This window comes from Harmonia axyridis, chromosome 2, assembly GCF_914767665.1.
Source record: "Harmonia axyridis chromosome 2, icHarAxyr1.1, whole genome shotgun sequence".
NCBI lineage: Eukaryota > Metazoa > Arthropoda > Insecta > Coleoptera > Coccinellidae > Harmonia > Harmonia axyridis.
The window spans coordinates 36,165,580-36,177,497 of record NC_059502.1 but is presented as its reverse complement, the minus strand read 5'-3'; the positions used below and the strand labels follow the sequence as shown (position 1 = coordinate 36,177,497).

General features: G+C 32.1%; 2 protein-coding genes and 3 long non-coding RNA genes across 5 annotated transcripts; 3 read left to right on the top strand and 2 right to left on the bottom strand.

Annotated features, from left to right (window-relative positions):
- Positions 1-1,091: 1,091 nt before the first annotated feature.
- Positions 1,092-2,484, top strand: LOC123673248 (cytochrome c oxidase assembly protein COX18, mitochondrial). Its single transcript, XM_045607723.1, has 4 exons — positions 1,092-1,729; positions 1,791-2,063; positions 2,119-2,229; positions 2,294-2,484. Exons 1-4 carry the CDS (start codon positions 1,220-1,222, stop codon positions 2,477-2,479), a joined length of 1,080 nt encoding a protein of 359 aa, XP_045463679.1. The 5' UTR covers positions 1,092-1,219; the 3' UTR covers positions 2,480-2,484.
- A 496-nt stretch (positions 2,485-2,980) lies between these two features.
- LOC123673251 lies at positions 2,981-7,030 on the bottom strand. Its single transcript, XR_006746455.1, has 3 exons — positions 6,940-7,030; positions 6,569-6,840; positions 2,981-3,161 (listed from the first exon to the last, which is right to left on the bottom strand). It is a non-coding gene; the product is annotated as an uncharacterized LOC123673251 (long non-coding RNA).
- Positions 6,464-8,392, top strand: LOC123673250. The gene is made up of 2 exons (XR_006746454.1): positions 6,464-6,497; positions 6,831-8,392. It is a non-coding gene; the product is annotated as an uncharacterized LOC123673250 (long non-coding RNA).
- LOC123673247 (serine/threonine-protein kinase RIO1-like) lies at positions 8,309-11,247 on the bottom strand. The gene is made up of 2 exons (XM_045607722.1): positions 10,041-11,247; positions 8,309-8,795 (listed from the first exon to the last, which is right to left on the bottom strand). The coding sequence occupies exons 1-2, from the start codon at positions 11,100-11,102 to the stop codon at positions 8,403-8,405; spliced, it is 1,455 nt and encodes a 484-aa protein (XP_045463678.1). The 5' UTR covers positions 11,103-11,247; the 3' UTR covers positions 8,309-8,402.
- On the top strand, positions 9,136-9,672 carry LOC123673249. The gene is made up of 2 exons (XR_006746453.1): positions 9,136-9,358; positions 9,419-9,672. It is a non-coding gene; the product is annotated as an uncharacterized LOC123673249 (long non-coding RNA).
- Positions 11,248-11,918: the final 671 nt, after the last annotated feature.

Here is an 11,918-nt window from a genome sequence, read left to right as displayed (position 1 = left end):
TTGATGCCAAATACGGTATACGGTCCGAATGGGCTACCGTACGCCGAAATACGGTAATTTCAATTGCGATTTTTCTAATGCATCTCAATGTATTCTATTCAAGACAAACCCTTAAAAATGTAATTCATTAACTAGTGCCATCTCGTAGCGAGACCCAGAACTATAAAAATGCTCGGCAAGCTTATCTGTAACGTATATTTTGTAAAGTTATATTACCTTTTCCTCAATTATATTTTACCGAAAATATCAAATTTGAATCAAAATTTTCAGTCAGATAAGGTAGTACTGCCGTATTTGCATAAAATGATGGAGGAAGCTTATAGAAATTTTCTATTATGCTACATGGAAAGACAATACGTAACAAAAACTGCAATATCTGAAATAGATCCGTCTAACAAAACTTGGGTTTTACCAAAGAAAAAAAAATAGACATCAACGAGGACATTGACATATTCTGGGGAAAACTCCAAAAATATACAAATGAAATGGGTGTATTTCAATTCCAGAATTTGTCACAGTTCGTACTGAATATATTATCCCTTCCGCACTCAAATGCTGAATGCGAAAGAGTCTCCAGTAAAATAAACTTGGTTAAAACAAAATCAAGAAATAAGTTAATAACTAATACAATCAATGGTTGTTTATTAACGTCTCAGTGTGTGAAAAAAGATGGTAACTGCGTAGATTTTACACCTACTCAGAATATGTATGCAAGAATGAACAAAATGGATATGTATTCTTCCAGTTCTAGTATCGAAGTTGATGAAGATGAATTTGTCATAGACGGTTGAAATATAATTTTTTTTTATAGAATAAATATACCTGATCATCACACACATATATATATATATATATATATATAGTTCATTTTAGATACATCCTGTTGTCTCGATCCTATTTAGGGCTTAGTTAAATTTTAACAAGTTTAAATTACAATTTGTAGGTTAGGTATGGCCATAGAATAGAAAGAATTGTTTATCTCTTTCTCTATGTACTTCTGTGGTTCTGTGTACGGTAAAAGTGTCCCAAATACGGTAATTTTCTCGTCCCTGATACGGTAATCTCAAGATTTTGGGTTGGCAACGCTGGATGGAAGATGTAACACTATTTACTTAGACTATTTTTGTATTATAAATATAAGGAATGCGTAGCATGACATATATGATAGAAAATAAATGATGAAAAGCTAAATATACTCATTCAACCAGAAGGAAGAAATATGTTTCCAATTAAATCAATGATTAATAAATCTGTTCTGAAAGAATTAATTAGTTACCAAAAGAGTCATTCGAAAGCTTTATCATATTATTGCACTAACAATAAAAATGCATTATTCAACACAAGTGGCAAATCATTTATGTATTTGCAACAAATGAAAGTGAGTAGTACTGTCCCGAGTAGTTCTGATTCTGGATTTTTGCAAACTTATAGTGAAATGCTGAAAAGCCTTTCAGAGAGCACACCAGTTCAGTTTATGCAAAAGTCTTTGATTAATGTACATGATTACACTGGCTTGCCTTGGTGGGCAACGATTATATGTTCTACTATATTACTGAGGACAACTACAACACTCCCATTAGCAATATATCAGCAAATCATCTTAGCAAGACTAGAACTTTTGAAATATGAAATGAACGAATTAGTAAAAGAACTCAAAAAAGAAACAACAATAGCAACTAAAATGTATGATTTGGATGAAAGAACTGCCAGGAATATTTATAATTATTCGGTAATATATTTAATATACAATAAAATTGTTGATTATGTCAATGAAATTTTTATGATTTTAGTTAAAGTCCAATTGGAAAAAACTAATTATTAGAGACAATTGCCATCCTTTTAAAACGAGTATTTTGCTATGGGTTCAAATACCTTTATGGATATCTGTATCTATGTGTTTAAGAAATATGATATACATGCAGCCAATAAAAGACAGTTCTGCTGAAATAATTCATGATCAATTGAGTGTACAAGGCATTTGGTGGATTCAAAATCTGACTGAAATAGACAGCACCTACATAATTCCTATAACTTTTGGCCTGATTAATTTGTCTTTAATCGAGGTATGATTAGATATTGTTAAAAAAGAGTTATTTGAAGCATCAGTATAATTTTCAGCTGTCGATTATGTCAAAAGTGACTGTACCTACAAAGTTACAAAAAATAATCACAAATATATTCAGAGGATTTTCCATTATAATGATTCCTTTGAGTGCTTCAGTGCCTTCTGTAAGTAACTTAACTAGATAGAAATATGACAGCTATAAATATACATATAACATCTCCATTTAAGGCTTTGGTCCTTTATTGGACAACTTCAAGTATGTTTGGATTGATACAAAACTTAACCTTGATGTCACCCAAAGTGAAAAGATTCTGTAAAATACCTCTCACACCTAGTGAATTAGAAAAACCTTATGAGCAGTTAAGAGCTGCTATGAAGAGTAGAATTTTCAAAAAAAATAAAGAGAAATGTTAACACTTTTTTTACATTTACATAGAGGACCTAGTAGACATTCTTATAACCAGAAATTTCTTTCATTTTAGTGACACAATTGATTCTGTAAATATGGAGAGCATGTAATCATCAAAAATTCAATACCAATGCTCATCCTAGATCATTGTTCTAATCTGCAACTTAACCGACTCCCATAATTACATTTGCATTTTTGAACAAATTTATATACCTAATGTTAATTTGTGGTAGAATGTTATATGGAATTTTGACGCATGCAACTTTGGATGTAAAATATCAGAATTTCATAGTAAAATCAGATAGACACACATAGTAATTAATAAACCTGGGTACATACTTGAGAAACCCATAGTTAAAGAAGAAGAAGAAGGAGTTTCACCTTCTTTCAAATAAAAAAAACTCACTAACTGATGTAACAAAATCAAATTTTACAAAATTAAACACAGATTCAAAGAGTATAAAAAAATGAAAAATTCACAGGCTAATGTTGCATTTGCCTAAGACACAGTAAATCCTTGAGTTTAAGCTTAGAAGTTCCAACTCCATTTTTGAAGACATCAACATCAATACATATCCCTTTGAACTGTTTGCACATATACATTGGTGATCTAATCATCATATTGACTCTAGTAGATGGACATGAATGTTGTATATTGGACCCCAGATACGGCAGCCATACTCGAGACTGGAACGAACAAACGAATTGAAAAGGCAGTAAAACAGTTGGGATCTTTAAAATCTTGACATATCCTGAAAATGAGGCCAATCATTCGCTTCACAGCTGATGTGATATTGTTATAGTGTGGAATAAATGTCAACCTATAGGCAAATTAAATTCCCAAATCTTTAATCTATTTCTCTCTCTCCAACATAAAAGCCGGAATACCATCAAAGCCATAGTAAAATTAGGTACTACAGGATCTCAAATTAATCAAGAGTCCTTAGTGAAATAATTGGACTGTCCGAGTTTGGGATAAAATATTAGCTGAGCGTTCAGTATATGCGCTATGGAAGAAATTACCAAAAGCATTGACTGTAGCAGGAGAATTGTTGGTATAAACCGAGCTTGGTGATAGGCCTTCAACTTTTTGATTAATCTACTTTTCTCCTTAATATATATATATATATATATATATATATATATATAAGCGGGGGTCCTACAGCCTATGCCGCATCCCGCATTTCGTCCGCCATTTCCGTTTTTTTTTTACACTGGCTTTATCGAGCAAGATTCTTCCTTCATTCTCATCGTCCGATTTTTCATCATCCTCAGAGTCTGAGTCCGCTCCTGTCGCTCCTTTCTTTCTATCATTCCAGGCATCTTCATCAATGGCTCTATCTCTCATACTCTTTGTGATTCCTTCCTTCCACTGCGTTGTTGGTTTTCCTCTCCTTCTTCTGCTTTGTGGTATGTACTCCAAAACTCTCTTTGGCCATCGTGTACCGTCCATCCTCATAACATGCCCGTACCATAGTAGCTGTCTCGTTTCCACTCGTTCTGCCGTTGTAAGAACCCAACCAGTTTTACTTCTTATCTCTTCGTTTCTAATGTGTTGCAATCTGGAAACTCTACAAAATCTTCTCAAGAAGTCCATCTCTACTGTATCTATGGTCTTTTTTTCTTTTTCTGGAAGTTGCCAGCATTCACAGCCATAAGTTGAGTGTGACGGAATATTTTAAAAGGTGCTTTTCTCCTTAATAAGGTTAATTATTTCTCTAGTGAACCATGCAGGATATCTCCTATTGAAATTTGATCTAATAGAAACACATTCTTTGAAAAGGGTATTGTAGAATGATTCAACTGTTAAGTTAACATTATTGTGTTATCTAAGAATGTCCAGTTCGTGCCCAGAATCATAGAGTAGAGAAGTGTTACATTGGATCTTGCAAAATAGAACTTTACAACTGACTCATCAAATGTGATACCAGCTGATGGCTTAGGAAAACTTAATGTAATATTCAGAGCAGGATGGTACCTGTCTTCTGGGACAAATGGAACTTCTTTTTGGTGGACACTGAAGTCAATATTTGAGGAAACCATATCCAAAAGTCTGCATGAGTGGTTCAAGATGTAGTTGAACTGTTCTAAGTTGTAAACACCAGCAAATCGATCCATCCTGAACGAAATATCATTACATCTATTTTTCTCACCGCTAAATTCTGGTTGATTAAAGTCACCTAGAACTATTATGTCATTTCCGTACAGGTAATCTAAGGATTTCAGCATATCAAAAAGATTAAATTTGTGCGACAAAGTTGCTCCTGAAGGAATATAGACAACAAATATGTAAAAAAAGCTTGTATTTGTAAAGTACCTTACAGCCAACAGCGTCAATGGAACAAAAACCAACATGAAAACCCGTCAAGCCAGCCTCAACCATATCACAGTCACCTCTACCTCCCCACGAGTCACTGAATTGGCCACCAGGTCTCTGTCACTTCTGAATACAGCATAATTGCGGGGAAAATTTCTCATGCTATACACGTTGGATTGAATCCATGTTTTAGATGTCTCTATAATATGATATTTACCAGTTGAGACAGACTGAAGGAAGTCGTGAGTCTTTGTTTTGAGTCCTCTAACATTTTGATAATAGCAATAAAGTTTGTGATCAGCTCCACCCGTTTAGACCTCTAAACTAGTTTTTCTGAACGATTTTAGCCATTCCATGTAGGTATTTAATTTTTTAGTTGACTTCACCCTTGGCAGTACGATCTGTGAGTTGTCCAATGTAATGTATAGTATCTTGAATTTATCAATACCTCTCACCTCTTTAGATCGATAAATCTTACCCTAGATTGAAGAACTATCTTCAATTCAATCAACAAGAAAAACCTTGTAGTAGAAAAACCTAACCAATTCATCCATAGTTGCCTTCTAATTCTTTTCACTTTCCGGCAAATTGAAGATCATCACATTCATCTTCTTCACTTGTTAGGATATCTCCTCGACCACACGACTGAAGTCCACTCCATCAGAAACTCATTTTATTGAGCAGTCAGACCTGTAAGAGCTTACCAAGGTAACTGCAAATTTCTTGTTGGAGTTGATAGTAATAATATTGAATGTTTTAAAGTTAGCAGCAATGTGACTTGAGTGATGAATAAAAAAAAAGAGGGGAGACCTAGTCAGTGCTATAAACAGAGAAGATGGAAAATTGATAACTAAATGAATGGATAATAATGTTGTGACAGTAGCATCTACATTTCAATTACCCAGACCAAAAGGTATTCTCAATAAGAGAAAAAAATCCTCCCTGTACCGATTTACCCCAATCGGAACTGATTACCGAATACAATAAATACATGGGTGCTACAGATTGTATGGACCAATAAATTTCGAGGTACAGAATCTCATTACATAGAAAAAAGTGGTGATGATCAATATTTAGCTCAGCTTCTAACAGAACAAGAAGACCTTCCTCATCGAAAACAGGTGCCCCACATAACAGAATATAATTTATAATATGTTAGAATTAATAATTTTCTCACCATTATCCCGAAAAATAAAAGACAACGTTGTGCCTCCAATGTGATGCAGGACTATGCTTCGAGTGAAATTTATATTTATTACCGAGTGAATTTCAGGGATTCACCCTGAACTCATTTTACACAATAATAATACCGCCGTTTGAGGGTAAAGCTATACCTATATTCAACATATTTCAGTGATAACTCCTCGAAGACAGAAAGCAAGTGAACAACTAATTGACAAGTAAGTTATTATGATCTCTACAATATTTTATTGAAATCTCACTTCAAATTAAGTTATTTTCAATTAAGAACTTTCTTTGTGGGTCCAGTGAATGAATTATCAAATTATTGTGGCATTTTGTATGTAATATGCATTAATCATTTTGAATTTTCTAGAACTTTGTGGGTTTTAGGTTTTAACCCAAATAAAAGTAAACCTGAGCAAGGAAATTTTTCATCCTCACTCACTGCATCAAAATTTAAAATTATGCAAGCAAGAATTATTACATTAAATGAATGAAAAATAGACTCACAGCAGGCTATATTAGTGAGTTCATTATATGTATTTATTTAATGTTCACCAAATGCAAATTTCTCTGAACTCTTTGAGAATATTACCTCTTGCTTTTCAATCAGTGCATTCATAATTCACATCTAGATTCAAGTCATTTCAAAAAGTTTGTTTTCCACTGTGGCTGTAATTTCAAGACAAAATAATTCTGTGTGAACCCTGCACTCCCAACACCACTCATTAAAATTCATGCTTTCATCAAATGTGGAGCATACTAATCAATCTTTCATATTAATTATTGTAGAAATACTGTATTCTAATCTAATTTTCTTCCAATAGTGAAATTTATTCAGTTATATTTTCTTGCAGACATCCGTCCCTAAAACAGAAAGACATGTGATGAAAGAACCAAACAGACCAAAATATGATCCTAGTTTAAGAACATTAGTCACTGTCTTTCTATTCTCTGAAAACTCACAATTATGTATGGAGAAATTTCAATGGGGGTCTTCCTGATTTAGGAACCATTTCTAGTAATATTATAAGACTGTTTGCAGTTTGGACAAAAAATGTTCAGGGTGTTTATGAGAAGATCATGAATAACTCAAAGTCATCAAAACTCAAGATTTTCAATTTGCCACCTATATTTTTTACTATTTCAATCAAGTCTACATATAAAATAAGGGGAGGTTACTCCAACAAACCCTATACTTAAAATAAAAACTTCAAGAGTTATCGAGGAAAAACCACAATTTCTGAGTGGAATACTCTATGACTTCCGAAAATCATAGAAAGAAACTAAAAAGGGATGTTTCGATAACTAAATTCGATATTTCATGAATTAACATGAAATCAGAGACAACAATTGAAATATCAAATTTAGTTATCAAAACATCGACATTTAGTTTCTTTATCTTGTTCGGGTTCACCATTGGAAAATGAGATAGATACCACACTCTTGGACCTCTTCTTGTCAATTTTTGTATGTATTGTTCTACAAATGGTCTTCAAATTTTTTCTGGTATTTTTTCTTTAATTTGGAGGCTTTCTTGAATTTTTTTCCGAACATTGTAATCTATGTATTGCTTGTCCTTTATTTTTTGGTATTCGAGTATTTTCACTACGCCACAGTAGATTGATTTCACACCTGTTCTCAATTTTTTTTATAGTATTATTCATAATTCTCAATATTTGTCCTTCCCCAAAATTTTCAAATTCAGAAACACTTCTTGTGTCCCACAGTGAATCAGTTTCATAAAAATATATTGAAGTAAATATGTACCTAAAAATATCAGAAAACAAACTCCAAAAAACGTGAAACAAGGATCAGAGTAATAATGCTTAGGTGCCAAAACTTGAATTTCAGTAGGTAGATACAGAAAATAATACATATTCTCCTTAATCAAGAATCACTCAAATATATTTCATTTGTTAAATGGAAGATTTAGGAGATTAGAGAATGCAGATGATGTTCTTGTGCAGTTCCATTATGATCCAGTTAGCCAGCTAAATAGAAAATTTCTTACCTGCACCTTTTCATATGCAAATAAATAAATTTATTTCTACGAATATTAGTTATCTACGAATAAAACCTGCAATGTAAAAAAAAATTCATTTATTCGCATATGAAAAAACCAGCACTCAATATATTATATATTCATTCAATTATGGGTTTGAATTTGCTCATGCTTATAGATTTATTAGTTTTATATATACCAAGAAATTTTTATTTTTTCTTCCTTAGGAAATATCAATGATTTCCCCTTAAAATGAAGGGCTACAAATTATTTCTTGTGTAGGCTTGATTATCTCACAGTAAAATGATAAGTGATAACATAAAAAAAAAGAAAGTTAAAGCTTCATATATTTCTCACAACATTATTTTACAATTATATACAAATATATAATAATAATAAATAAATAAAATAAAATTTAATTAAATCATTTTTTACCTCCTTTTACAATTCTCTTCTTTTCATGTTTCTTAATTTTAGTTTTACGTTTCTCTGCTTTTTCTTCTCTTGCTGCTTTTTTTCTAGCTTTTTTTTCTTCCAAAGTTTCATGTTTTGGTCTGGAACAATCCACAAAAGATTTCTTATTTATCACCAATTCTTCTTCTTCTGAGGATAGGGAACTTTCATCTTCCGATTTATTACTTCCCAATATTTCTGGATGTATTGCTACTCCACTAAGATCTGATTTTAAACCAACCAGAGTTTTATAAACTAAATTGTTAGCTTCACCTGATTTGATATTATTTATATCCCTTTCATAGTTTTCAACTTCAGTGAGGCGCTTAGGAATATACTCTTCTTTGAACACCTCTTCTTCAATCTGTGAAAATATGTTTTGGTTATTATTCATATCTAACAATAGTGTCAAAATATAGTTGAAAACGTAATTTTTATAAGAAATTTGTTTCTCTCATCCTACTTGATGGTTACTATAATTTGTGCATTTATATAATTTATTTTGAAAATAAAGATACTTCTCTAAGACATTGAGATGAAATTTAGAACCTTTGAGTTTTTTGATTCTCAGCTATGTGAATTATGCATCATGCCTAAGAATTGAACGCTAACAAATCTATGCATTTAACCTAAGAACTAGACTAGAAAGTTGGCCAACTTTTAACTAAGAACTAAGCTTTTAGTTAAAATAAAGAAGTGCACATGCACAGCATCGAAAATTTCAATATTGACAAGTGACAGTTTCATGTTCCGTAATTCTTGATTATTGATGAAAAGCATTTGGTGTATGTTAAAAAAAAATTTATTTTATTTTTTCATATTCAATACAATGTCAAACATCAAGTATAGAACTAACAAAATAGTGCATAAACGCCACTGAATTCTTAGGAATGGTGCATAAACCAACCATTTCTAGTGGTAGTGTAAGTAAGTTCTTAGGTAAAATGCATAAATGCTCCTATTCATTTGTAAGCGTTCAGGTCTTAGTTCTTAGGCATGGTGCATAAACCAACCATATATCAGGTGACCACAAAGTGAAAAAGACATCTTGCAACCAGGAAACATTGCAAATTCGTGGGAGTTCCATCATCCCCTTAAGCGGAGGCAACCCCCACAGGAATATTAAATGGCAATAGGGATCAAGTGACACATAAGGTTTTGAAATTCTACTTTTAGTATGCTACAGAATGTCTGTTTGGCGTTCATTTTGATGTGAAAATACAAACAAATAATCAAATTTTTATTCAATGTTTAAGATATTATCTACTTCTCTAGAAGATTTTTGCTAGAGAGTAGTATTAGCTTATATGAAATAATACCTGAATTGTTACAGAGTGGAAAAGGAAGCATTGAAACAAGACACTATTACTGTTCAGAAATTAACAAAGGCAATCTGAACATATTATTATTAATATTCATTCAGCAATTCATGGTCTTCACCCATCAGTTTCAACAAATTTTTTGAGCACATTCATGATTAAAATTTTGAAACCTGTAACTGTTCCATTCAAGGAAAGAAATTAATATTTTTCATTATAATTTCAATTTTTTTCCTTAAACGATAATGGATGATAATATTTAATTACATAATTAAAAAATTATTGGTTACCTGTTCATCTATTGTGAGTTCAGTATTTGCTGCTTTTTCTGATAAGGCAATCAAACATTCCTCTATATTCTTGTCTGTTATGGTGACATCTGTTATAAAGTTGAACATTTCTTTCAAATTCATTGTAGCAACGCCCTTTCTTCTGAAGAATTCCATAATATTGGTACAATCTTTTCTTAAAAATGCAAGTGCTGAAGGATGATCATGTTCTACACTCTGCGATACATCTATAATATAAGCTTCTCCTTGAAAATATAATAAATTAAACTCTGACAAATCTGCATGCACTAATTTACATTTATTATACATTGTCCACATCATCATTAAAATATCTCTGTATAATTCTCTTGCTTTTGACTGTGTAAGTTCTACATCCTTCAGTTTCGGAGCAGGCCAGCCATTTTGGCCAATGAAAGACATGAGCAAAACATGTGACTTCAATAGAATTGGTTCAGGAACTCGTAGGCCATTAGTGTGCAGTCTTGTCAAATTTCTCATTTCTTTCTCCGCCCAGGTTCTAACCATTTTTCTAGGATTACTTTTACAATAACCATGTCTGAATCGGAATTCTCCAGAAACATATTTGTCCCTATCTTTAAATGTTAGAATAGAAGTTTTATAAATTTTAATGGCATATTCCTTAGAATCTGTACATGCAAAATAAACATTAGCTTCTTTACCAGTTGAAATGCAACCATTAACTTCAGATATAATTTTTCTTTCCAAAAGCTTATACACAACTATTCTTGTTCTTGGATCCATAACTTGCTCGGCAGTAGCTCTATCTTTCTTATCTTTTGTTCTAAATCGATCATTATACAATTTCTTACCGTTTTCTTTCAATATATTGCAAGAATTATTGTCCAGTTCAGCATAATTATAGTTCTCACAATTGATTTTATTAGAAAATTTTGAAAATAGTTTATCAGTAAGTTGATGTGACCGAACTTTGCTTGTTCCAGACGAACCGGTCTCTTCATAATAATCTATAGTGTCATCTTCAGAAAAATCGTCTTCGTCGATTTTTAGGTCTTCCAACGAAGGTAAATTTTGGTTAGACATAATAACTCGATAATATCTAACTATTACTGTATGTAAACACAAATCTCCACAACCAAATAACCCGAACTACTTAAATAACACTGGATACGATTCGGTTGATTTGAACGTGATTTTATATAGTAGAAAGTCGGGTTATATTCAAGAAGCATAGAATTGTAATTCACAACCATAGACCTAATATCGTAGACATTTAGCATCTGAAAATAAGAATGCAGCGCCAAGGTGAGCAGACGTAGAACTAAGATGCATAGAATACTTGGTGTGTCTACTTATACCTGTAAAACTTTCAGACAAAACGGGAGATTTTTCGGATTTATACCTACTTGATTTCGAGGGATCGCGGGCTTTTCAGATGGCGCATACATCGTTTAGATTTGACATTTCTCTCAATTCTCGACACTTGTGAACCAAGGGCGTAGATCTTTTTTTCTTGGGGAGGGATAATCGAAAAAAAAATTTTTGACGACAACTTTTATTCATATCTGTAATGTTAGAAAAAGAAGTTTGATAATGAAGTTTGAACCAAATTACTCGAAATAATTTTTGTTGTTACTAATTCGGTTGTTCTTACCTTGTTCTCAAATAAGAGTTACGAAGGAAAATGAGAAATTACTTGGATAATTTTGAGAAAAAAAAGTTTCATGAATATGAGCCCACAAACGCTTTGCTTTCAATATACAGGTTGTTTCTAGTGTGTCGTACAGTTTATCAAATATTTATTAATCTTCGCTACAGATTAGGTAAATAACTACCAAAACTTATAGTTAATGCATTCATTAGAGCTTACTAGCTGGATCTTTATAATAATTTGGATTT

Bases quoted from the DNA above. Each gene is read 5' to 3' on its own strand.
- LOC123673248 (XM_045607723.1), top strand. From the start codon at position 1,220: ATGTTTCCAATTAAATCAATGATTAATAAATCTGTTCTGAAAGAATTA. The intron at 2,064-2,118 runs GTATGATTAGAT...TATAATTTTCAG, and splicing joins TTAATTTGTCTTTAATCGAG to CTGTCGATTATGTCAAAAGT. The intron at 2,230-2,293 runs GTAAGTAACTTA...TCTCCATTTAAG, and splicing joins TGAGTGCTTCAGTGCCTTCT to GCTTTGGTCCTTTATTGGAC.
- LOC123673247 (XM_045607722.1), bottom strand. From the start codon at position 11,102: ATGTCTAACCAAAATTTACCTTCGTTGGAAGACCTAAAAATCGACGAA. The intron at 8,796-10,040 runs GTAACCAATAAT...ATATTTTCACAG, and splicing joins AACTCACAATAGATGAACAG to ATTGAAGAAGAGGTGTTCAA.